General features: G+C 38.4%; 1 protein-coding gene across 1 annotated transcript in view; it reads left to right on the top strand.

Moving 5' to 3' along the window:
• LOC309474094 (inactive phospholipase C-like protein 2) overlaps nucleotides 1–27,905 on the top strand; it is a 74,245-nt gene that overhangs the window by 32,907 nt on the left and 13,433 nt on the right. The window contains exons 2-3 of the mRNA XM_082136423.1: nucleotides 13,912–16,401; nucleotides 24,723–24,926. Coding sequence (XP_081992549.1) covers nucleotides 13,912–16,401; nucleotides 24,723–24,926 — 2,694 coding nt within the window. The remainder of the gene's footprint in view (nucleotides 1–13,911; nucleotides 16,402–24,722; nucleotides 24,927–27,905) is intronic.

The following is a 27,905-nucleotide window of genomic DNA, read 5'->3' as shown; positions in this document are numbered from 1 at the left end:
CACTGTTACGGACAGAGGGGCCTGGCCTTAAACTGGGTCCTGGAATGTGCTGTTCACCACAAAAAAAAAAAAAAAATGGTTAGATGATACATTTTTTAATCAATTTTGCGTAATCAATAAATGGTTAAAATCTGTTCAAATCTTTAGAAATAGCACACAACAATGCCATTTCACCACTATGCTTTTAATAGGAAACCACAATATTAATGGTAAAGTGACTTAATATTTGAATGTGTTGTTTGCATAAATTATTGAACGTTTATTAATTTAGTTATTTTGTAAAAAAAACAAACAAAAAAAAAACGAAATAGAAATAGAACAATACAAATATTATTTTTTTCTCCAGCTTTAAATTATATTCTTCAAAACAAGCTCTCTCACAATCCTGCTCAAATGCTTTGGTTTATAGGAAGAAGGGGGTACATGGAAAAATAGATAGTGAAAACCTTTTAGATTTTACAGTTCAGGCTTCTGGATATGTTCATGCAGAAATAGTTCAGATCTCAAGAACAGCTCTTTTAAGCTCTGTGGAACATCAGCAGGTACAAAAGTACAGCGACATCAAACGGCAAGCGCACACTGCGCAATCAAGACAACAGAGTGCAGTGACAGTTTGCATAGTGCATCTGTCAAATCAGAGTCAAGTTGGGTTTATTCTTTGCTCCTCTGCATAGAACAGAAACCAAATACTGTAGCCTTTGCATTTTGGCAGCGAGACAAAGAAAAAGCCTTTTCTTGCTTTGAGGTCTGAAGTTCTGGTCCATTGGAGCGTCAGGAGAGATCCAAAGGCTCAGAGGTGCTCAGTGGGCTGAGCAGCTTTATAGCAGTGCACCCATGCTGGATGTATTTATAGCAGTGTGTGGGTTATGCCATTGCAGGGGCCCGTGTCACATGCCAGAGGAACCCTCATGTAGCAGAACCAAGCCAAGACTTCTGTGCTAAATAAAGAGATGCTTATATTCACACTCTTACAAACACACAAAGACTCTATCGATCTATCTGTCTGCCTGTTTATCTTTCTTTTCAAAAGCAAATCACACATTAAGGAAGAGATCATTTGAACACTTAAAAAAAAAAAAAAAACAGTGACACTGATTATTTAAAGAGCACCTATTGTGCCCCTTTTTGTCCCCAGAGTGTGTATGTGAAGATGTGAAGTTTTAGCTCAAAATACCCCACAGATATTTTTTTTAGAGCATGTTAAAAGTGCCATTTTTGGGGGGTGAGCAAAAACGCGGCATTTTTTTGTGTCCCTTTAAATGCAAATAAGCTGGTGCCTCCTGCCCCCTTTCAAGAAGAGGGCGGAGCTTCAAGAGCTCCGTCAGGACAATCTCATCTCACGGAATGAAAATATCAGAACAGAAACTCTTAGTAGCGGTGTCTAGTTCGTAGATAGATAGAACAGGTATAGTTTAGTTTAATTACGGTTATAACTTATTTGTCATCTGGCTTTTATCCACTATTAGAACAAGCCTGTTGTAGCGGACCTCGTCCGAATGATGGCCAAAAATGTACTGATGAGTTTTATGAAGTTTATTGTATTTCACACAAAAGATGAAGCATTTGTTTTAGTCCAGAAAATCAGTAAAACAGTACAAGAAGTGTGCATTAAAGTCTTATCCATAAACTCTCTCTCTCTCTCCCTTGCATTATCATCAACATAAACAGTGAATTACACAAAAACACTCATTACAACTAACAGTAAACAAATCTATACAGACCTTTTCAGTGGGTGCTTAATAAACTGGTAAACTTTGTATACGTAAAACAACTCCTATGAACTTTAATAAAGTGCGCGCTCTCCCTTTCATTACTGCCGTGACCAGTATTGCTCTGGATCTGTAAGCTGGATCACGAACACAACAGTTGGTACGGATCCATCCTCGAATAACAACTTTTTAGCAAAGGCTGCTTTGTACTGGCCCTCGTTCACAAAGCAGTCTGGTGTAAAATGATTCGTGCAAACATAAACACATTTAGGTAGCTTGGGGGACGCATTCCCTTCAAAAACAAAAGTAATCCACTGCGCTCTTCAGCTGCTCTGAAGTCGGGAGTCAATGTCGACTGCTATGTTCATTCTTACATCCAACAACAAAACCTCAATCGCTTAGGAGACATTCTTGTCTACAGCTGCTCCGGTGTCGAAACAGTGGCGGACTGTGTACAGTTCACTCAGGGCGGGTGTATGCTAATACGGTAGTGTCCGTCAACAGTCGTGGGAGGGACTTGTACAAAAGGATGTCACATTGCCCACAATCTGCAGGTATAAGTCAAGTCACCTTCATTTATATAGCGCTTTTAACAATATGGACTGTTTCAAAGCAGCTTTACAGTGATAATAGGAAATTAAAGTAACAGAGATTGTTTTGGCTTTACAGCAGCTCTAGAATAAAGTTATTGTCCAGCTAAAGTTAGTTTTGATCGATTCACTTCCGTTGCAAAGATCACTAGTTATCTAACAGAAAACCCTTAACGTACACCGGCCCGCTCATTCGCACAACAACACAGTGCCTGGTGGCTCGAGAACGGTTCAAAGTCAGAGTTGGAAACGTCTTGAATTTTTTTGGTCTTTTTTCACAAATTTTGTATGTATGCAAATTGTATAATATCCAAGGTACACACTTCTAATAATTGTGCAGTTAATTATCATATTGTATTTTCAGAAAGTTTTGGAATATTTTTCCTCTCCCCAAATTTGTCACTACCGAAACACAACACTAACGAAGTCTATAATGTGTTATGTGTATGCTAGACTAGATTTGAACTGATAGAGTGTGTCTGCTTCCCGGACAATGTTAGGAAGACTGTTCCAGAGTTTTGGTGCTAAATAGGAAAAGGATCTACCGCCAGCAGTCGATTTTGATATTCTAGGTATTATCCACTGGCCGGAATTTTGAGATCGCAATAGACGTGAAGGACTATAATGCGTTAAGAGCTCGCTCAAGTAACTTACTGCAGAGCTAAACCATTTAGTGCTTTGTAAGTAATCAGCAATATTTTAAAATGTATATGATGTTTAATAGGGAGCCAATGCAGTGTTGACAGAACTGGGCTAATATGGTCATACTTCCTGGTTCTAGTAAGAACTCGAGCTGCTGCGTTTTGGACCAGCTGTAGTTTATTTATTAAGCGTGCAGGGCAACCACCCATAAGAGCATTACAATAATCTAGCCTTGATGTCATGAACGCATGAATTAATTGTTCCACATTTGTCATTGAGAGCATATGACATAATTTAGATATATTTTTAAGATGGAAGAATGTGGTTTTACAGATTCTAGAAACATGACACGTGACTTTCAAATGAAAGATTGGTGAATATATAAGTGGAGAATGAGTTATATATATAATATATAATGTGTGTATATATATATATATATATACACACACACACACAGTTGTTAATAAGAATTATGTATTAAACACAGGATAATAAATCAACATTTTCAGTGCTTGACATCAATTCCATTCCCTCTCTAACTCCCACCGTGTTCTCTTTCACTCACTCTGGCTCTTTGTTCCCCTCTTTCTTTCAGTCGGTTGGTCTGCAGTCTGAGATTGTGTTTCGTTTCCTCAGTCTGTAATTTTAGTAGAGTGAGTTTGCTAAAACTGGCTCTCGTACATTTTTTAAATACACACGAACTTGAGAACACAATGTGCGGTCACATACAAAGGCAGATTACACAGACAGAAGGGTACTGGTTAGTTCATTAGACAAACAACTACTAAACACAATTACAAATAATAACTGCCTGTCTCTTTTAGTACTGTATATTACAGCAAGTAAAGTTCACACTTGCATGTGTTTTAATAAATGTCTGATTGATTGAGTGGTCTGTGTGCACACATATGGGTGGAAGCAAGTAGTAGCATATTGCCTTTACAAAATGACAGCAACAGCAATATGATACAATAAATAATAATAATAATTCATTACATTTATTTAGCACTTTTCTCTGCACTCAAAGCGCTTTACATATGGAAGGGGGAATCTCCTCAACCACCACCGATGTGCAGCATCATACTGGATGATGCGACGGCAGCCATATTGCACCAGAACGCCCACCACACACCAGCTTATTGGTGGAGAAGAGACAGAGTGATGAAGCCAATCAGTATATATGGTGATGATTAGGAGATCATGATGGACAGAGGCCACTGGGCAAATTTGGCCAGGATGCCAGGGTTACACCCCTACTCTTTCGAAAGACATCCTGGGATTTTTTTGTGACCACAGATAGTCGGGACCTCGGTATAATGTCTCATCCGAAGGACGGTGCTCTTTGACAGTATAGTGTCCCCATCACTTTACTAGGGCGTTAGGACCCACACAGACCACAGGGTGAGCGCCCCTGCTGGCCTCACTAACACCCTCCTCCAGCAGCAACCTGGTTTTGCAATGATGTCTCCCATCCAGGTACTAAAACAGCCTCAACCCTGCTTAGCTTCAGTGGGCAACCAGTCTTGGGCTACAGGGTGGCATGGCTGCTGGCTATATCAGTGTTCTTCAAAATAAATTGTTACGTTTATTTTTAATATTAGAACAATTTTCTGCCATATAATATAGTTAATTACTCTGTTCACCGTAGGCTCTATGTGGTTGGCAAGAAACATTTGGTACATTTGAATTGAATTATTTCAGCCCCAAATACAATGTCAGAACAGAACCATAATTATGTTTTGCATTGAGTGTTGGAAAACTGCTTCTTTTTTTTTTTTTTTTTTCTTTTTTTTTTTTTTTTTTAGCTTTCATGTAGCTCAAACATAATGACACTATGCAAAGGTCATGGGGTTGATTCCCAGAAAATGCATGAGGTGATAAAAATGAATACCTTGAATACACTTTAAGTCACATTGGATGAAAGCATCTGTCAAATGCATAAATGCATTATGCAATGTAAATGTCAGGTCAAACCCAATACCATGAAAAGCTTTCAGAAGTGACACATTCTCTATAAGGCAAACCCACGCAATGAGACCATTTATACAGACCAAACCAGACCATTAATTTGCCTCCTGAGGAGTGATTGCATCATAATGCATATACTGTATGAGTTCAGACCTTCTGACCAATCAGAAGAAACCAATATATTGTACTGATAGTCTCTAACAAGTTTTCACCATTAATAAAGTGGAATGACCTCTCATAAGTGCTGATGGACTAAAGCATAACATAACCATATTATATAGTAGTGTTGTCACGATACCAAAATTATTGTTTCGATACCGATACCAAGTCAAGTATTGCGATTTCGATACTTTTTCGATACTTTTCCTGAAAAGGGAGAAACACTCTCAAATATCACTGCTGTGCTTTATTTTAAAACCGGGACAACATTCTAATCATATAACACACTAATAAATGAACATATGAACAGCAGATATATTAAACATTTGAACAAAATATGAAATATGAAATATAAAAAATAAATTAGAGCAATGACATTCAAGGAAAAAAAAAAGATAAATTTAGCAGCATTATCTCATTTATCATAAGAAACATAAGAGCTTTATCTTGATTCTGAACTTTGAATTTTGAACTCTGAGCGATTATATTAAACAATGTTTAATATTGGTAACATATGATAAGCCTCATTGGTGATATATTTGACATGTGGGGAGAGAGTTGTGGAAGGCCTATACTTCATGTTAAACATAAATATATAGCAGCAAAGACAACAATAGGCTACAGAATAATTCGTTCTGTATTGAGAGGTGCAATATTTGAAAATCGATAATATTTTTTTAAATTACATTTATATTGTATTTATGTCAAAACTTTCAAACATCAAAATGTCATTTATTAATATGTATTCGTGTCAAAATGACATAGAAACATCTTTTCCTATTCTATTTTGCCTGGAAACGCTTCCAACAGGCTTGCGTGTCGCGTGAAAAATAGGCGTCGGTTCTATTTCTAGCATGCACACGTTTTCCGCGCGTCTCGAGCTGCGCCCAGACGCGTGTGTCACGCAGGCAGTTAACATGGGAGCCGAAATAAAAACGGACACGACACGCAGCCAGTGTGTCTCCGGCCTTACAAATCTGGAACGCAGTCATTCTTATAAGTATGATACTAATAAATTAAGGAATCGTGACGTTTTTCATTTCCTATTTACTTTTGAAGTATCGGTGCACCGTGCAACAGAGCAAGGTAGGCAACGTACTTCCATATGTCACTCCTCGCGTCATCTTTTTCTACGAGTCGTGGACCACTTGTCCTCGCACATGCAGCCATCTCGCTGTAGTGTTTTGTCACATGACACTGACAGCGGCAGGTTCTTTGCTGCGTGCGTCAGGAAAAAAAACACAGACGACCATAGGGAGGCGTTTTTCCCAAAAAAAAATGTAAGTATCGATACTGATAAATGTAGGTATCGTGACGTTTTTAATTTCCGAGTATCGCGATACTTTTGAAGTATCGGTACACCGTGCAACACTATTATATAGGTAATTACTGATTCAGAACAGGTGCCCAGTTTATTTGTGTTAACTTCATTCCAAAGTATTACAGAATGAACAGCTAATTAATGCAATGCTAAACTGAATGATTAAGTTGTTTTTACTTAATTGGCTATAGAAAGAGAAATTTCACAGAATGTTGTGGGGGGGGGGGGGAATCACAGCAAAGTATGTTCTAGTTATATCACCTGTCTAAACCAAACATGTCAGTGAAACATCTGTATCTAATGGAGGAAAATAGGAGAGAGAGGAAAGAGAGTTGAAATACACCATGTTGAGAGACAGAGATCTGTTAAAGGATTTATATTATGAGTTGAATGAGTAATATGCATTGCCTATACCTCTGCAGAAACCTTGAGCATTGCATTGCTGCTGACAGAGAAAAATCACACACACACACTCTCCCATACACAAAGACTGACTGATTTACAGGCACTGAGACATGTAGATTAATAATTGCACGGCATGCACATACATTAATGCTCGTACACATTAATTTAACTGGTAAGTATCACAGGCAGCGCTCTAATTGGTCCCTTTGGAGTAGATACACGCCCAAGCTGGAAAAATATAAAAATAATCCCCAAAACATGAGCTGAGTGCAAGGCAGATAACACCAGGGAGACCCTTCCTGTTCTCTTCAACATACACATGCATGTATGCTTAGTTCTGTGAGCATTCATTGTTATGTGAATGTGTTTAATAGTCGTTAATGTTTTTCAGTCTGAGCAGTTCCTACGCAGAGGTCAACAGTTATATGAAGTCTTCTGATTTTTGCTGTTGTGACAGTATGTGCGTGTTTGTGTTTGTAACATTACCAATATCATTTCAAAGCGCAGACGTCAGAATTGCTTACGCTTTCATGTATGTTTTATCTTCTTTTTCAACAGCATGATAAATTAACCTCTTTGAACTTTATCGTTATATGTGTGTCCTTTGCTGTGATTTAAATCAAATGCGCGAAGTAATACCATTCGTCGTCTGTTTTATTTTTAATCATCGGCAGTGTTCATCAAAAACGCAGCAGATATAATTTTTTATATTAACCTTTGTATGTTAAAATATCAGTCCAACTAAACATACGTTGCTCAAAGGTTGAGTTTTCATTTCCTCACAAGTTGTCACCTATATTTCATTTAAGTATCAACTTTGTCTCAGATTTTCCATTAAAATTCCCAATTGTAAGTGTATAGAGCCATACGATTTGAAGAAAAATTTAATTTAAAAGGCATAACTAAAATAATTTTGTTTTGGAAAAAATTATATATTTTTATACTTATTAAATATTTTATATATTTTAATCTGAGCACAGTGTCTTCTCTCTAAAGCACTACAAAAATATCTATATATTTTTTTCATCTCGATTTCCAGCAGAAAAATATTTGAACTATTTTGCTTGTTTTAAGCATAAACTTCACTAAATTTAGCTAGATCTATGCTTAAAATATATATATAAACATATATATGTAAACAGGATAAGAAAAAATTAACTTTATTCACATATTCTCTAAAAATCTCAATTTTGCTTCTCAAGTAAAATGATCTTGTTTTAAAGAGATAGTTCACCCAAAAATGAAGATTCTGTCATAATTTACTCACCGTCTAGTTGTTACAAACCTGTATGAGTTTCTTTCTTCTGTTGAACACAAAAGAAGATATTTTGAAGAATAACCAGTTGACAGTAGCCATTGACTTCATTAGTTTTCAACATTCTTCAAAATTTCTTCTTTTGTGTTCAACAGAAGAAAAAAACGTATACAGGTTTGAACAACATAATGTTGAGTAAATGATAACAAAATCTTAATTTGTCACAACTGTCCCTTTAAGGAGTTATATATTTACTTTATTGACTGGACAGCAAGAGACAATACTGATTAAGTTACCATTTAATGTTATTGCTGTCTAGGAGACATAATTAAGATGTTAAAGAGATCTCAGTCATGTTTTTTCTTTCCTATAGGCACATATAAGGAGGAACAGACTATTTGATAAGGATATGTTTGTGTATTTCTTTAACAGACAGGATGACACTTTGACTAGTGTAAATAGCTGTGAGTGAAGACAGTTGTGCTCCTTCTCATGTCTCGTATGTTTGGCTTTGTGTAGATGTATGTTCTGTTATCCTTTTAAATGACAAAGGTCAGGGACCAATCATTCTCTGTCAACTTGGTGCACTCTGACCCTTAACCTCTCTTTTTCTCTGTTACTCCTCGTCACATGGAGACACATTCAAACATGCGCTGACATTGCCGTTCTCTCTCAGGAGCAGTCTGAATGCAGACACCCTTCAGCAGTTCAGTGCAAACACAGCTGTGTTATGAAACAAGGCTAACGCGCAGACAACCCTCACAGATCTGCTCCCAATAGCATGCACATGGCTTGGTGATATGACTTCCTGTGCAGTGATGTCCAAATAATCCAAGTGCCCAAATAAGCTTAGAATTTTCCAGGAAATGAAATACAAGCCTCTGTGCTTGGTAGTTGCCTGGTACTTGTCTGGCCTTTATTTTGCTAATTTAATCCGGTTTCTAGCACAATTCATTACAAGCCTGTTTGAATATATATACAAATTTCAGATACATTACTTGAAGTGTTGGATGTTAAAGTCGTTTGTTTGACTGTTTCGAGTGTTTGTTTGAGCCAGCCTAATTAATGGTGGGAGTTCGGGACAGGACTATCTTTTTTAAATAATAAAATAAAATAAATATAAAGCTTATATAAAAATAAACAGCCAATATGATAAAATATATTCAGTGGAGCAAATTCTCATCTAATCTCATTTATGCAAAACGTGCTTAATTTCGATATTACAAGTACATGTATATTCAAATATAAAGGGTTTGAACGAGTATGGTTATGGATCAATGCCCCGGGCAGAATAGACGCTCGCGAGCTATCTGTCTCCCGGTTCAGCATCGTCCATGAAGGCTCCAGTTTTGCCCACTAAACCATTAAAAACGACTTCTACGTTATTGGGTAAAGCTTATACGGCAGCAGATCAGGCTGGAGCGTGCCTTCATACTATGGCGCTGCTTCAGGCATATCAGGCTGACCTGCTGGGGGATTTAGATAAGAGTGAGGGAGTAAATAGTGACGAAATTCGAGAACTTCGTCGCGCTACCGATTTGTCTGTCAGAGCTACCAAAGAGACCGCCAGAGCCATTGGGCGGTCTATGGCAGCACTGCTGGCTACTGAGAGGCACCTTTGGTTGAATTTATCTGAGATCAAAGACAAAGATAGATATTTTCTTCTGGATGCCCCGTTAACCCCTGATGGTCTGTTCGGTGAAGCAGTAAATGAAGTAGTCGAAAAATTTCAGGAGACTAAAAGACATTTGGAGGCATTCAAAAAATTTCTCCCTCGCCGGTCTAAATCCCCTGGGGCTGCTGGGCGTGAGCAGCCCCAGCCGGCATGCTCCTCATATCGTGCGCAACAAAAGGAGAGTGTCGCGTCCCGCACCCCCCCCACAGAAATCATGGGGGCCGGGCCGACAGTCTCAGCCGAAGCAATCCAAGCAGAAGATGGATCTGAGGAACGTTCTTCTCGCGAAGAAAGCTTCGGCTCAAAAGAGGTCCTGACGCCATCAGTGTCGGACCTGTGAGGGCAGCTCCAATCGGGATGGAACAGTGTACACCTCAGTATACGGTGCCCATTCCATCTCAGTACTCTCACGAGGTCGTTCTGCCAACCCCGCCACCCTTGGTGCCTCGGGGCGCAGCGGTCTCCAGCGGGTCTCTGGTGCAGTGTCACCTCGACGCTGCATCAGGCTCGCACCATCTGAGGGGGGTTCCAGTTACACCAGAGGCCAGCCTCAATAACTTGAGAATTTCTGACAGAATGGAAGAATCTGCCGAATATATCTCTATGGGTCCTGCAGTTAGTAGAGAAGGGTTACAGAATCCAATTTGGTTCTCGTCCACCACACTACAACGGGGTGTTACTCACAGTAGTACAGCCCGAGCAGGCTCTGGTAATGGAGCAAGAGATTTGGAAGTTATGGGTGTGGCCCCTGAGGGGGCACAACTCATAGAGAGTGGTCTCTCAACCGAGGTTGTAGAGACCATTCTTAGCTCCAGAGCTCCAGCTACGAGGAAACTTTATTTACTCAAATGGAATGTATTTTCTACTTGGTGTCAACAGCAGCAGTGCGACCCTGTCCACTGTTCTGTTGGGTCAGTACTTGAGTTTTTACAAGACCACTTCTCATCAGGTCTATGTCCATCCACCTTAAAGGTTTAAGTGGCGGCCATTGCGACTTTCCACGCCCCGGTGGGGGGTTCATCCCTGGGTCGAGACCCACTTATTACTTGTTTCCTTCGTGGCACGTTGAGGTTGAGACCTGCAACACGCACTAGTATTAGAAGGCTTTTCTAGGGCTCCATTTGAACCCCTAGATTCGGTCTCAGAAAAGTTTCTCACATTTAAGACCATATTTCTTCTTGCTATTTCGTCCCTTAAAAGAGTCGGAGACCTTCAGGCCCTCTCGGTTTCTCCCACCTGCCTTGAATTTGCACCTGGGATGGTCAAAGCTTTTCTCTTCCCTAAGCAGGGATACGTCCCTAAGGTACCGACCAATATTCTGAGGCCTATTATGCTACAGGCTTTCTGTCCTCCTCCATTTACATCTTCGGACCAGGAAAAGTTGAACTTTTTGTGCCCAGAGCGAGCATTGGACAATTATGTTCATCGGACTTCTTCTTGGAGGAAGAATTATTTGTCTGTTTCGGATCACCTAAGCAAGGTCTTCCTGCTTCTAAGCAGACTATGAGAAAATGGATAGTCGAGGCTATCTCTCTTGCCTATGAGTCATCTGACCTTCTGTGTCCTCTGGAGGTTAGAGCTCACTCTACTAGGAGTATGGCGGCCTCTAAAGCCTTGTTATCTGGAGCCTCTCTTCAAGACGTCTATGATGCGGCAGGCTGGTCCTCACCACTCACATTCGTCAGATTTTATAGCCTAGACCTGGACGCTACTCCAGGGTCTCAGGTTCTTAATGCTTGATGTACTAGTTCTGTACAGGCTGACACTCTTCTTGAAATGATGGCGATTTGGGTATTCTCGTTCCCAAAAGCGTCATCAACGCATCGCGAGTTCCTCAATGGGGAACGTCTCGGTTACGACTGCAACCTTAGTTCCCCGAGAAGGGAACGAGATGATGCGTCGATGACGCTTTTGGGAACGCCTCCTGCGTGATTGCGTCGATACCATCTGCGTATGGCTCTGCCATACTTCCTTCATCCCTGTGATCGACTTGCTTCGGCATATTTCGAAGCTAGTGCCGGTTGCACTGGATGTGCTTTTATCCTTTCCTGGTCATGACGTCACCCGCCTGTGACGCTCACTCCCGCCATTGGACTAGTTGACATAGATGCTTCAGACGCAATCACGCAGGAGGCGTTCCCAAAAGCGTCATCTACGCATCGTCTCGTTCCCTTCTTGGGACGTTCAGTAAGCTCTCGCAGTACTTTTGATGTCATACACCGATTCATTAAAAGAATCAGTTTATAAGAATCATTTGTTCATAAATATTTTGGTTGCACGGTTTGTTTTTGATTCACTTAATTGAACTGGCTCATGAGAGTAATTTGATTGTTTAGTTCTCTAGCATTCCAAAAAAATTAATAAAAAATTGCCATCATTTTGTGGCTAAATGTACTACTTTTTCTCATTCAATTCAGAATGCAAACTCGCATTAAATGCTCAGGTAAAATACGATTTATTTTACTGTTGCACCATAGTTTCAACAGAGCCAATGAAAAGCAATTCAGGGAAGACTGTACTAGGTAGTCTGTAGGGAAATGGGTTTGGGCAGCCCACTCCTTCGATGTGTTATGGTCCAAGATGGAAAAAATAAAAAAGATCTCTACCACTGGGAATAAATATTACATAAACAGAAAAATTATAATAATAAAAAGGTTCACACATGTCCACAATACACAGTTTCATATAGGAAAACAACGGGTTGAATTATTTGCGGCACCACAATTGCACACGGCCTACCGAGCGACAATGAGTGAAGCTTCCTCTTTTATACTGTTGGCTTCTCCCCTATTGGAGTCAACCATTTAAAAAAACTAGTGGGAGTATGAACGTTTTCGGTGCTCAACTAATTGGTAATTATACTTGAAAGTATATGTATGCATGTGTATGCAATGTGAGTTCATTGTAGCGGTGCGATGAGTATTGAATTTGAATGAAATCAGATCAGGTCTCCCTCTTCACATAGTCTCAAAGTTACTGGACTAACTTCCACAACACTCTTTTATTTAATGCAGCCTTTACAGTGTAGTGTGACGTTTGTGCATGCTTTTGTACATGTGTGTCTAGAGTATGTGATGCTCAGCTGTCATAACAGTCCTCTTCATCACAGGTGGGTTGATGTGATATGAGCTTGATACGGTTTTGATCCAGCTAAAGACTCCCCTGGTATTTCTCCCTGCTTGTGGTTTGACTTGGAAAGACTTCAGTCCAGAGTAGGAGTTCATATTTAGATCAAGTAATCAGATCTATTTTGATGTTTTCTTTGGCAGTTAACATATTCATATCTCTGATCTTCTGTATATGCATGCTCTTTTTGCTTGTTTGAGATTGGTAGTGACTGGATGTGTTATAGACACATTAAAGATGTGTGTGTGTGTATATATATATATATATATATATAAACATAGTTATTTTTATTGTTGAAGAAAACTACTTTTGATCTTTGATAGTTTAAATATCACTGCACTCTATATTTCTTTCTTAAATGTGTCTTAAAGCATGAATGTATGTGTAGGTGTACTGTTTTCTTAAAAAGGGCAGCCACTTGTTGTTATCAGAGGTTATATGTTAAAAGCTTTATTTAAGTGTCTTTTCAGCCATTGACTGCTCTTTTCTGTCTGTTTTATATTGATTGCTGTGTGATAGATTACATTGACCTGTGTGGTAAAATGGCTACTTTGGATTTCTAGCCTAGGTGGGTTTAGATGGCATTTTATGTTAGTTTCCTTAAATTTCTTCCAGGCCATAGCTTTCCTTTTCTACTTTGATACATGTCTGCCCTAATGTATATAGTTGTAAATTTGTTAAATTACAACAATGACAATTTCCCAGTTAAGTAAACATTGCATCCTGTTCAATTCAATTAATTATTCAAATATTCAGCCAGTAAAAAAGGACAAATAAAAGGTTCAGTGATTAGTTTGATTTTTTTTGTCAATTGTTGATTAGCCTATGTATTGGTATATAGGGAGAGATTTATTTTGAGTAATCATTTATTTAAAAAATTTTCATTATGATGTTATTGTAAAATAATTCTTGCTCTTTTCACCTTTGTCCCCAGCATTGTAAATCATTAGCATGTTCTGTAGGCTTTGATAATGGAAAAAAAAAAACATTATATGGATGTTTCCTTTTTAGATTGTCTATGTCAGCTATAATGAGCAGTTTTCTTTGTGCTCTTTCTGCAGGATGTTTCAAAGCAGAGGCAGGCAAGGAAGAAGACTGTCTCATTCAGCTCTATGCCAAGTGACCGCAAGATGAACAGCACAGCTGCCTGCATGGCCTTCATGATGGAAGGCTGTGAGATGAAGAAAGTTCGCTCCAATTCTCGCATGTACAATCGTTACTTCCTATTGGACCCTGACATGCGCTGGCTCCGCTGGGAGCCATCGAAGAAAGACTCAGAGAAAGCCAAGCTTGAGATCAAGAGCATCAAAGAAGTTCGATTGGGAAAGAAAACACCCGTCCTACGCAGCAACGGCCTTTCAGATCAGTTCCCAGATGAGTGTGCATTCTCAATTATATATGGAGACAACTATGAGTCCCTGGATCTGGTCGCAAGCACGGCAGAAGTGGTTAGCACCTGGGTGATGGGACTACGGTACCTGGTCTCATATGGGCGGCACATGGTGGGCGTAGTCGAACCCAATCAACCTAGTGTAAGAACATCCTGGATTGGGTCAGTGTTCGAGCTAGCTGATCCAGAAAGGCAAGGACACATTGACTTATTCCGGGCCACCCAAATCATCAAGGGTCTCAATCCTGGCATGAGGGAGTCTCGCATTGAACTGAAATTTAAAGAGCTACAAAAAGCCAAGGACTGCTATGGTGAAGGCATTGATTTAGACACGTTTGTAGAAGCCTACTGTGAACTGTGTACACGCCCTGAGATCTTTTTCTTGCTGGTGCAGTTCTCCAGCAACAAAGAGTACCTGGACTCCAAAGACTTGATGCTCTTTGTGGAGGTGGAGCAGGGAGTGGAGGGAGTCACAGAGGAAATGTGTCGGGAGATTGTGCACAAGTACGAACCCTCCGCTGAAGGACGTAACAATGGCTACTTGTCTATAGATGGCTTCACACACTACCTCCTGTCATCCGAGTGCCACATTTTTGACCCGCAGCACAAGCATGTTTGTCAGGATATGACGCAGCCCCTTTCACACTACTACATCAACTCCTCCCACAACGCCTCACTTTTGGAAGATCACTATTGGGGCTCATCGGACCTCAGCAGCTACGTTAGGGCGCTACGCATGGGTTGTCGAAGCATAGAGGTCGTAGTCTGGGATGGCCCTGACTGTGAGCCCGTAGTCTATGTTGGTAGCTCTGTTGCATCCCAGCTGGCCTTCTGTAAAGTTCTAGATGTCATTAACCAATATGCTTTCGAGAGTTCAGAGTATCCACTAATCCTCTGTCTTGTCACACACTGCAGTGTTCCTCAACAGAGGGCCCTGGCTCAACACTTAAAGAAGATTCTTGGAGACAAACTGCACATTGAACCTCCTAATATGGAGGACCATTACTTGCCCTCCCCTGAGAAACTCAAGGGTAAGATACTCATCAAAGGTAAGCGCCTGCCTACAGACTCTCAAGACTCTGAAGGGGAGGTCACGGATGAAGAAGAAGGCTTTGAGATGTCCAGGAGAATGATGGGTGGTGACGATAAGGATCAGCTCAACGGAATTGGCTGCAAACGACTACGACTCTGCAAAGAACTTTCTGACCTAGTCACCCTCTGCAAGTCTGTACAGTTCCGTGACTTTGAGATGTCGAAACGGGAACAGAGGTATTGGGAGATTTGCTCCTTTAATGAGGTTGACGCCAACCACTTTGCCAACGAGTTTCCTGAGGACTTTGTCTCTTACAATAAGCGTTTTCTGTCACGGGTGTACCCAACACCCATGCGTATTGATGCTAGCAACATGAATCCACAGGACTTCTGGAAGTGTGGTTGCCAAATTGTGGCAATGAATTACCAGACTCCAGGTTTGATGATGGATTTGAACCTTGGCTGGTTTAGGCAAAATGGCAACTGTGGTTATGTCCTGCGTCCAGCAATAATGCGCGAGGAGGTGTCATATTTTAGTGCAAACGCTCGTGACTCGCTTCCTGGAGTCTCAGCCCAGCTCCTTCACATCAAGGTAATCAGCGGCCAAAACCTACCAAAGCCTCGAGGCTCTGCTGCTAAAGGTGATGTGGTAGAACCATACATCTATGTGGAGATCCATGGAATTCCTGCAGACTGCACAGAACAACGCACAAAAACTGTCTCGCAAAATGGTGACAATCCGATTTTTGATGAAAGCTTCGAGTTCCAGATCAACCTTCCCGAATTGGCTGCTTTGCGTTTTGTTGTCCTTGATGATGACTACATTGGTGATGAATTTATTGGCCAGTACACCATTCCTTTTGAGTGCCTGCTTCCTGGCTACCGGCACGTACCACTGCAGTCACTTACAGGGGAGTTTTTGCCTAACACCACGTTGTTTGTTCACGTTGCCATTACAAACCGGCGAGGTGGGGGTAAGGCCCATAAGAGGGGTCTCTCTGTGAGAAAGGGCCGCAAAGCAAGAGAATACACCTCTACTAAGACCACAGGGATCAAAGTAGTAGATGAGCTCTTCAGGGCATCGACCCAGCCACTACGGGAAGCAACAGATCTACGGGAAAACGTACAGGTAGGGTCTTTTCAGGCTCAATGTTTTTAAGATTTGGTTGTTGAGTCCGTTTGCTCTAAATCTTGAGTCTTTTGAGAAATTAATGTTCTGACAGCAAGCACTGATATTGATATACAAGTATTAATGATATTTGTATCAGGACTCAGAAGTAATCAATAATAGTAGTGACTGTGGAGATTGTAGATTCACTCAACACATTTAAATAATCCAAATGATAAATGTTGTGTCAAAGCAAAAAATATATTTGGTATGAAAAGTAAAACATTTGCTTGCAATGCCATGTGAATGTGTTACAATGAAAACATTTATAATTTCTCCCCTGTGGAATGGCATCAGCTGCCACTTTTAGTCTTGAAATCTGCCTTGTTCAAGGAAGATAAAGGGATGTAACAAGGATTATGACAACACGGTATTGAAAACATACACTTAAAATTACATGTGAAGTCAGGGACAGGTAGAAAGTGAGAGAGTTAATGATGCAAGAAAGATCCAGAGTGGAAGCATTTGTTGTTGAGCTCATTAGTAATGCCCTTAAAACTGGATACCTGGTTTTCGTTTCTAAAGATGTTTTCACATCTTTCACAAAATGTGTTTTTACAGATGAGAGAACTCAGTGAGACTACATATGTTTCTCAAATGCTAGAACGTTAATCATGCGTTGTCACTGAATACTATCGGAAGAGTAAAATTGCAGGGTTATAAAGGCAATACATCATTCTAGTTCATGTCATGAAAGATTGGGTGCAAGCTGCAAATAATATTGATTTCAAATGACTCTTGCTCAGCAGTATTAACATGCTGTCCTCTAGCGCATGGTCCTAATTTAAGAAGACTAAAACCTCAAAGGACATCCCATTAGATGATTAGAGACAGAAAACATATGGCCAGGTTTAGTGGATCTCTCCCCTTGTCTTTACATTTTTGCACGTATGTATGTAATTGTGTTATTTCATTTGCCTGAATGCCCTTTGTGCTGTTCCTATATCACAGATCTGTGTTTTTGCATATTCTTATTTTCTTGCATTGTCCATTTCACACAGACGACTTAGGCCTAGGTTTTATAGTAAAATATGTTTCTAGTCATTTACTTTGTGTAATTAAAGCTTACATTTACATTTATTCATTTGGCAGAAACCTTTATCCACAGTGCAGTTAATGTGTCCATAATATCAGTTCTTGCATTCCCTGCAAACTGACCTCATGACTTTGGCATTGCTAGCGCCATGATCTGCTGTATGAGTTGTGTATTTTTACATTTAGATTACCTTTGCCATAATCTACGGAGCCCCTAAAGGGACGTGGTGGTGAACATTTTTTGGGATGGGAAATTTTTATTTTTTTCAAATCTTTTGCGTTCCCTCGCAAAACGTTTGCGTTCCCCCGAGAGACTTTGCGTTCCCTCGCAAAGATATTTTCGTTCCCACGCAAAACTTTTGCGTTCCCACGCAAAACCTGTTTAAAGCTCGGACAGACACGTCCTGTTTAATGTCCCGCTGGCAGGGTTTCAGAGCTCCGTACGTTAATGGAGCGTTTCATAGTGTTTGAACTTGGACTCAATTTCAAATATAAAGAAATGCGGTCAGTGCTATAACTCAAGGAGTTCAGTGAAGTTGGCAATATTCACATAGCTATTCGAACTTCCCTATTCTTGAGCTAAACGTTGTTAAAACACAAACGACACCTATTTACAATCACAGTAACCTAGACAACGAGCTACAACCCAATTCTCATCAAAAAGAGCTTTATAATAGGCTATTAATTTGTCTCTAACCAGACGAATGAGAGACAAGTCCAAATAAGGGGCCGTCTGTAAAGTGCAAATCCCAAAACCCTTCTGCACATTTTATATCATTAAACATATTCAATAGCTTCACTGTGACGCACTGTACTGTCACCAAATTCAGTTCACACATCACTGCTCTCCTGCTGGTTATACTACATTACTTAGTTTGATAAAAAAAAAAACGTGTTATACAGTGTAATGCCATCAAATTCAGTAAGCAAATAAAATGCAAAAGCTGTGTAGAGTACCAATATAATTTGTGTAAAGAATAGGCCTACTTATTTTTTATGTGCAATTACTTTCCAAACTAAGTGTTGTAGGCCTATAACCAACATTAGAGCAGTGATATGTGAACTAAATTTGGTGTGTTACAGTGAAGTTATTGATTATTTTTCATAATATAAAATGTGCAAAAGCAGTGTAGTATGACCAGGGTCACCATTGATGTGTAAACTTAATTGGGTGGCACTACAGTTTGTAACATTGAAGTTAATGACTATTTTTGTATTTTTGACTATGAGTTGATGCTGTAGGCCTAGTCGTTTTTTGGGTTATATTGCACTTTGCAGACGGTCCCTTTGAACTAGTCTCTCAGCCGCCTGCTCATAGAGATCCATTTAGCCTATAGCCTATTATAAAAGCTTGTTTTGATGAGAATTGTGTTGTAGCTCGTTGACTAGGTTATTGTGATTGTAAATAGGTGTCGTTTGTGTTTTAACAACATTTAGCTCAAGAATATCGATCCGGGAAGTTCGAATAGCTATGTGAATATTGCCAACTTCACTGAACTCCTTGAGTTAAGCACTGACCGCATTTCTTTATATTTGAGTCCAATTTCAAACACTATGAAACGCTCCATTAACGTACGGAGCTCTGAAACACTGCCAGCGGGACATTAAACAGGACGTGTCTGTCCGAGCTCGAAACAGGTTTTGCGTGGGAACGCAAAGTTTGCGTGGGAACGCAAATATCTTTGCGAGGGAACGCAAAAGATTTGCGTGGGAACGCAAATAACTTCGCGAGGGAACGCAAAGTTTTTCGGGGGAACGCAAACGTTTTGCGAGGGAACGCAAAAGATAAAAAAAAATAAAATAATTCTCCCAACCTAAAAATATTTCCACCACCACGTCCCTTTAGGAGCTCCGTAATAATCTTATGCTCATTTAAAGTGAATCTTTTTTAAAAAAACTAATAATTTAACAAAGTTACACTGATAAGTATAATCTTTAGAAGATTTAAAAATTCATATAATTTTTTTTGTATTTTACATTATAATGCTGTGATGTCTAATTCACTTGAAGCATTTAAAACAAAAGCTTAAAAAAATAAATAATTGTAACTTTTTGGTATTTGCGAAAGATTGACCCTAAGGGCAGCATATAAAAAGAAAACAAGTTAGGGCCCAGAATGGACCCCTGTGGAACCCCACTAAACAGCAAAAAGGTATTTTAAAGGTCTATTTGAATTTATAACTTACCATTATCTAACTCTGCTATAACAATTGTATTTTAAAAAATGTAAAATGTGTGTGTGTGTATATATATATATATATATATATATATATATATATATATTACATGTATTTAATTTAGCTAATTAAATTATTTCAATATGTTTGTTTAATTCAAAATTTATTTTAAACTTCTTAAAGAAAGCCAGAATTGATCCTCATAAAAGTCACTTTGCAATTCAAACATTGCATCCGTTTCCTATTAGCCAGTTGCTCCACTGAGTACTGATTGGAGAAACTGATGCATGTCCACTAAAGAGCAGAGAAGAAGGGGGAGGGTGCAGGAAAACACTCCTTTCATGCTCAAGTGTGCAAACTGCAAACAGTTAAAGGAAACACACTGAACAACGCCAGTCACTCACTGCAGAATGTGTGTAGGGTTTTAATGCTGCTATTAAGAATTCATGTGTTGTGTAACACTTTATTTAGTCCTGCTGTATCTTGGAATAAAATCAGGGAAGATGAGTGCAGAGCATCAGTATCAAGCGCCAAGTGATCCTGTTCTTGGCAGGATGTTATTCTGCTCAATCACTTATAAAGTTTCAACATCAAGCTGTCTGCTGCTGCTTCCTCTTTCTCCATGTTTCTCTCATACAGTTAAACAGCATGGTCTTCATGGTCTCCATGGTGTCATAGCAATCCCACAGGAAGCGTTGTTTGTGTAGAATGATCTGTCACTTCTGTGAACCGCTCTCTCACACTAATGAAACAGCAACTTCAGCACACACAGACTCACATAGACCAATGCGGATAGGCAGATAATTAGATTATGCTTCTCTGGTATGGATACTTTTACGTTTTCATTTTTGAAAGCACATCTTGAACTATTTTAGTCTTACAAAGCCATTTGTAATTATGGCTCGGTCAATCATGACAAAGTAATCTTTCAGTGCAGACAAAAATTCCCTAGTCAGGCTTGTATTGCAACCATATTGAAGCCTGAACTAAATCTAAATCTGCTGTGCTTTAAAAATGGACACATTGGCGTGCACATCGCTCAGTGTTTACTATGCACACTGTCATGAGTCAGCAATTTTACTAGCATAACATCCTGCCTAAAGTTAACGTGCCTATTCTAGACTGAGCTTTATAATTGTGTCCAAAGCACAGAGCCAGTGAGTGCATGAATTAGTCTTGTGCTGCCGTATTTAAAGGGTAAATATGAGTATTTCATGGCCATGGAGCGACAGCTTTATGCCTCAACGACAACAATAAATCACAGCTGTCTTAGCATGAGAACTTTAAGAGCATCTGTAGAGTTTCATGATAATGTACTTCTGCTTTAACTGGGAAAATGTTATTGCTTAAATGTTGCTATATACCTCTAAACAGAAGTTGTTGTTTGTTTCATTGTAGCGTCAACTTACAATTTTCAAAATTTTAAACCCATGTGATTATCTTTCTGACTCTTTCTTTCAGCATCTGACGCGAAAGAACCATCTGTTCATGAATCAGACATTGCTAATTCTCTCTTTAACTAAGAGCTAAGAGCAGATGTTTGTTTTTTATGTTGTATGTTTATGTTGCTCCAGTCCCCCTTTTTTTAATATTATTTTACCTGTCAAAAAAAGTTATTAATTTCGTGATTTCTTACCAATGTTTAAAAAGCGGAATTAAACAGTATTATGAATAAACTTAATTATTTATTCAGTTGTTTGTTTGGTTTTTCTCTTAATTTAAAATAAGATATATTATATTTAAATTGGACTTTAAATCATTTAATTAAATTTTTTCATGTTTTTCCCCAGCGCCCCCTTGTGGCCCCAGATCCCAGTTTAAAACCCCCTGTTCAAGATTTCTACTTTTGTGTTCCATAAAAGAAAGTCACCTGAGTTTGGGACAACATGGGAAAAGATTATGAATTTACTTACTTTCAACAGTACATGTCAAATTTGCTCAATTTACATTCACAATAGATATTTTAATGATATTTGTCCTTTATTGGCTCACCTGCTAATTCAAATTCCAATTAATCCAAATTTGTTATTCATGATCAGATTATGTTATTATCAGACATCAGGCTCAATTTGTACCCAGATCTATAGTCTCAATAGTCTGTTTTTATACTATATTTTTTATCCATTTTCACATTATAGCTCAGCTTGCATGACCCCCCACTCCTCCTGACCCATGCAAACACAAACACGCTTGTTTTCACAAACACAGGACGAAGTGTCTGGAACACATTATCCGAGCGTGTGCCGGAAGCGGCTCTTTCCCGCGCTCTCCTGGCCTGAGCCACGTTGTTTGTGTGTGAATTAAATTATGGAATTTGGATCATGCAGCTAAGAGTTCATTAAACTGAAAATAACAAAAATGAATGACTAATGGGGGGGGATAGAGCATTAGGCAGATAGAGCAGCTCTTCTTGTGTGTGTGTGTGTGTGGGTGTGTGAGACCGCAGATAGCTCTCTTTATAAGAACAAATTGTCCAAATCTGTTCCTAGACACCTATGTTTAAACACTCAACTAATTTCCCTTACATGCAAGCAGTCTTAGTTATAAACATTTGTCATTTTGCGGCACAAGGTAGTTAGAAGGGTGTGTGAGCATATTTTGGTATTCCTGTGGGGACCTTTGTTCTGAAACTTTCCCAAGAGAATAGCAAATCCTGTTGAAAGCGTCTTGCGGGGGTCGGCTCCAAAGGGAAGACAGATTAATAAATGTGCTAAATATAAATTCACGTGTGTGAAAGACTATGTGACTACATGTGTCTGGATTAGAAATGGTTGTCAGCCTGACAATTGCTGTCATGAGACCAAAAGAGTATAAAAGGGTGATTTTCCCCCCAAAATGAAACGTCTGTCATCATTTACTCCTGTTCTGTGGAACAAAAACAAAGATATTTTGAAGAACCGTTTTTGTCCATACATTTGGGTCCAATGTTGTTTTAACCTCAACAGATTTCAAAATATCTTCTTTTGTATCGAATTGCGACTTTTCTGATAAGAATTGCAATTGCCATTTAAAATGCATTTTTTAAAGCTCCAAGTTTTCAGTGCTTGTTTGAGGGCTGAATAATTTGGTAGAAATTGTGTGATTATTCAGCATATAACTATAAAATATTATTATTATTATTACTAGTGATAGCAGTAGTGGTTGAACTACAATATTGCTATTATAAGAATTTCACTGTAAAATAAAAAGTCTTAAGGAAGATAACAATAATAACAATAACTGTAAAATTACAATACTAATATTTATGGTTATATAGCTAATATAATAGTTTATTCATTTAAAAAATTTTAAACCATCTAGCTTTTATTTTTTATATTATATATTATATTATATTTTTTATTTCTCTTTTTTTGATGGCAGCTGGTTAAAGTGCTTCTTATTTTAAGTTTGGAAATATGGTTGCCGTATGTTGCTTTCCCAAATGCAACCCAATAGCGAATAGTGTGGAGTAGAATTTACTGAAAGACATTGAAAACACCAGATCATGAGTTGCTCGTGTGTAAAAGGACACAGTGCCACACTTTACTCTGAGACACACAGCGCATATATTTAAGTTAATATCAGCCTTTGAGATCAGACAATCGCACTAAGCCATATCGAGATTTTGGTTTTAATCCGATTAATTGTGAAGCCCTAAGGTCTCTGTGTGTGTCAGGAGGCCAGGAAAACAGCATTGTTATGATCGATGTCAAAAGCTTACAAGCAGCTGTCCACCCTCTCACTCGTGAATCAGAACACTTGCTTACTTGATACTCTTGTTAAAGGGTAACTCTCGCCAAAATGCAACCAGTCAAAAATAGTCGATCTCCGAATGCAACGTAACAGGGAGGAGAGTAAAGATGGAAAGCTCCTAAAGCTTGGTTCCATATAAATTAACGGATAATTTGTTGTTTTGTCGTTAGTGGAAATCAATATTGGCCTATTTGAAAAAGGATCATCATATTTACATTTACATTTAGTCATTTAGCAGACGCTTTTGTCCAAAGCGACTTACAAATTGGGACTAAATTAAGCAAGTCATCGTGAAGAGGCAAAAACAACGCAAGAAGTGCTCAAAATACGAAGTTCAGACATTATTCAGAGTAGCATAAGCCCGATAAGCGAGATTTTACAGGAAAAGATGTATTTTTTTTATTTAAACAAAATTCAATTATGAGGTCTTTGAGGAAAATCTTTCTTTTCAGTAAACTCTGTGTATACAAACAATGTTCTCAATGCTCGAGTTCATGTGTAGAGCCCCTGGTGATACTTCGAGCAAAGTTTCATGTCGTGTCGAGCCTTCTTAATGTTTTAAAAATAGTGATTTTTGATGCTGTCCTAGAAGTGCCCCAAGCACTCCCATTCAAGACGCAATTTGACCGAAAGCGAAAATACGGTCAAACTTAAAAGTGGCGTTTCCATTCTAATTATGCTTTTAAACAAAAGTTTGCCTCGGGTAGATTAACAAAAAGACCCTAGATTGCATTTTGGCGAGAGTTACCCTTTAATACACGCAGCATCACTTTAAACAACACAAAATCCAAGTGCTCTGAGATCTTAGTGTCATGGGAACTGAAACCATGCTGCTCTTCTCTCAAAGGCCTTCTGTGTTTACAGAACTCTCATAGAAACATCATTTTTCTCTGATGGGTGTGATATCATCCCAAATAATTTCCTGAACTAAGGCAACATTGTTGGCTACAGCAGTTCTTTGACTCTCAGATATTTATTTATTCAGCATTAGTTACTAGAAGGCAAAGCTATGTCCTTTCTGCATCTCTCCGGGACTCGATGAGCTGACTGCGCTTTCATTACGATCTAGTGTATGACTTTAATCTGGCCTCCAACTTGACAGAGTGCTGTGTCTTCTTGTGCACATTCAACAATTAGTAAAAACAAAGAGGGAAGTTTAATTCCCTTGGTTGAGGTAAACACGAGCTTCTCCATGGTCAGAGGTATATGTATTTAAACAGAATCACACTGTGTGCTTTTGCTGTGGGTAATCGCACATTTATCTCGAATGTGAAACTGACCTGCACGTTTCATGTAGGTCACTAAAGCTAATGTCTTCTCTGCTATCTTTTTCTCCAGAATGCCGTGGTGTCGTTTAAGGAGCTCTGCGGTCTGACTCCTGCAGCTAACATGAAACAGTGTATCCTGACTGTGTCCTCCTGGCTCTTGAACAGTGAGCGAGCGCTACGGGTAATGGTAAATCTCAGCGAGGCCTACCCCACCATGGAAGCCCATGGCCCCATTCCAGAGCTACTGCGTAAAGTGCTCACTGCTTATGACACGGTAGGGGGAAATTCAACAGCATGCTAGCACATGTGAACCAAAATATGTTAGGACGAAACATGAGGGTAATGCATGATAGTTCAGCTCAAATATTACATTCATTTGTTTAGTAGTTGTAGTGCAAAAATGAACAAAAAACAAGCATTATATTGTTTTTTATAAAAACAAACGTATATTGAACAACAATATGGCTGAATTAACGAATGCTGCTCCAGCAAATCTTGTAGTATATATCATTTTAATAAACCTGTTTCATCAATTGTCATAAATCCTGAATCTGTAGTTTCTATGCTGTACAGTACAGTTTGGAAACATTACTATTTTTTATGTTTTTGAAAGAAGTTTCTTCTGCTCATCAAGCCTGCATTTATTTGATCAAAAATACAGATTTTTTTTAAAATATTGTGATATATTATTACAATTTAAAATAATTGGTTTTCAATTTATTATACTTTAAATTATCATTTATTTCTGTGATGCAAAGCTGAATTTTCAGGATCATTACTCCAGTCTATCATATGATCCTTTAGAAACCATTCTAATATGATGATTCATTATCAAAGTTGGAAACAGTTCTACTGCTTAATATTTTTTCATAACCTGTGATACTTTTTTAGGATACTTTGATGAATAAAAAGTAAAAAAAAAAGAAAGAAAAAAAGAAGCAAATGTTTTAAAAATAGAAATCTTTTGTAACAACAATATACACTACTGGTCAGTAATTATATATATTTTTTTTTTTTTTTTAAATAAATCAATACTTTTATTCAGCAAGGATGTGTTAAATTGATAAAAAGTGATAGTAAAGAAGATTTATATTATTAGAAAATATTTTTTTATTTTGAATAAATGCAGTTCTTTTTAACCTTTTATTCATCAAATATATTAGGCAGCAGAACTGTGTCCAACACTCATAATAAATCAGAATATTAGAATGATTTCTAAGGGATCATGTGATAGACTGGATGTCACATGTGACACTGAAGACTGGAGTAATGATCCTGAAAATTCAGCTTTGCATCACAGAAATCAATGATAATTTAAAGTATAATAAATTGAAAACCAATTATTTTAAATTGTAATAATATATCACAATATAAAAAAAAAAAATCTGTATTTTTGATCAAATAAATGCAGGCTTGATGAGCAGAAGAAACTTCTTTCAAAAACATTAAAAATAGTAATGTTTATGTTTCCAAACTTTTGGCCTGTACTGTATGTCAAGTCACCTTTATTTATATATAATAGTGCTTTATACAATACAGATTGTTTCAAAGCAGCTTTACAGTGATAACAGGAAAATGATTCAATAATGCAAACAGAGGTCATTTCGGCTGTACAAGCAGCTCTAAAAGAAAATCCTGGCATTGTTCAGCTGAAGTCAGTTCAGTGTTGATTTAAAAACAGTTACATCTAAAACAGTTCTGCAGAAAACAAACAGTGATGTCATCATCCAGCTCAGTTCAGTTCTCATTTAACAGCATCAGTGCAGGCAGATCAATAATATTGTTGAATATTAAGTGTCCCCAACTAAGCAAGCCAGAGGCAACAGTTGCAAGAAACACAAACTCCATCAGGTGACAGATCTGAGAAAAAAAAATATTTAAAAGCCAGGCTCAGTCGGGGGGTCCAGTTCTCTTCTGGCCAGCGAACCCACACTGTGTGATTATAAGTCAGAAATTACATTGTGAATTGGTAGCATTCAAATGTTTTATCCAGTGCCTTTTGCTTAAAGATCGGATTCATCATGCCAGTATGGAGATGAAGCTGCCTGGTCATAGATATGTGCAGAGGACTTATCTGGTTCTAATGGTCTTTGCTGGGATCTGTTCCGATGGCTTTCATATTGACGAGGCCTTTACAGGGGATTTTTTAGTAGACACTGTCTCTGCTGACATGCAGGGCTGCGTTGTGGTCGTGTCTAGGAGGTTCAGGTCCACCATCTGATCTGGATATGGACCGGATACGGCTAACTATGGTAGTCTCTGGATAAACAGAGAGACTAATATTAGCGTATATGCCATTCTTCTTATGATGTGCATAGGGTGTTATGGGAAGTATTCCCGATTGACATAATGCAGCCTAACAATCCTTTAACGGATGTAAATTATAGAAAGGTGATAATGTGTTATGTGTATGCCAGGTTAAAGAGTTTTTATTCTAGATTTAAACCGACAGAGCGTGTCTGCTTCCCGGACAATGTTAGGAAGACTATTCCAGAGTTTTGGTGCAGAATAGGAAAAGGATCTACCGCCAGCAGTCGATTTTGATATTCTAGGTATTATCAACTGGCCAGAGTTTTGAGATCGCAATAGACGTGAAGGACTATAATACGTTAAGAGCTCGCTCAAGTACTGCGGAGCTAAACCATTTAGTGCTTTCTAAGTAATTAGCAAGATTCTAAAATGTATGCAATGTTTTATTGGGAGCCAATGGAGTGTTGACATAACTGGGCTACTTTTGTCATACTTCCTGTTCCTGCTTTTAGTAAGAACTCTAGCTACTGCGTTTTGGACCAGCTGGAGTTTGTTTATTAAAATACAATAATTACAATAATCTAGCCTTGAGGTCATGAACGCATGTATATTTATAGTATCTCAATATAATGTTATAAAAAATGCATTTATTTTTGTAAATCTAAAAATACAGTTGGAAATATGAATGTATAATCAGTAATACTGAATATATAGCTATAAATATAAATATACGTAGTTCCAAATCAGATTATACATGTAATGTCATAAATCCTGAATATACTGTTGTAAATCTGAATATATTTTCATAAATCCTGCATATATAGTTGTATATACTTGCAAATCTTAATATACTGTCATATACCCTGGCCTGAATATAGTTGTAAATATGTGTTAATAATCCTATATACTGAATATATACAGTAGTTGACAATCTGAATATTATATCATAACTCCAGAATACATTGTGAATATATAAACGTATATCCTGAATAATTTATCTAAA

The sequence above is a fragment of the Leuciscus leuciscus genome, assembly GCF_965113295.1.
Source record: "Leuciscus leuciscus genome assembly, chromosome: 1".
Lineage (NCBI taxonomy): Eukaryota > Metazoa > Chordata > Actinopteri > Cypriniformes > Leuciscidae > Leuciscus > Leuciscus leuciscus.
The sequence above is the reverse complement of the archived record's forward strand: the minus strand, read 5'-3'. Positions and strand labels throughout refer to the sequence as shown.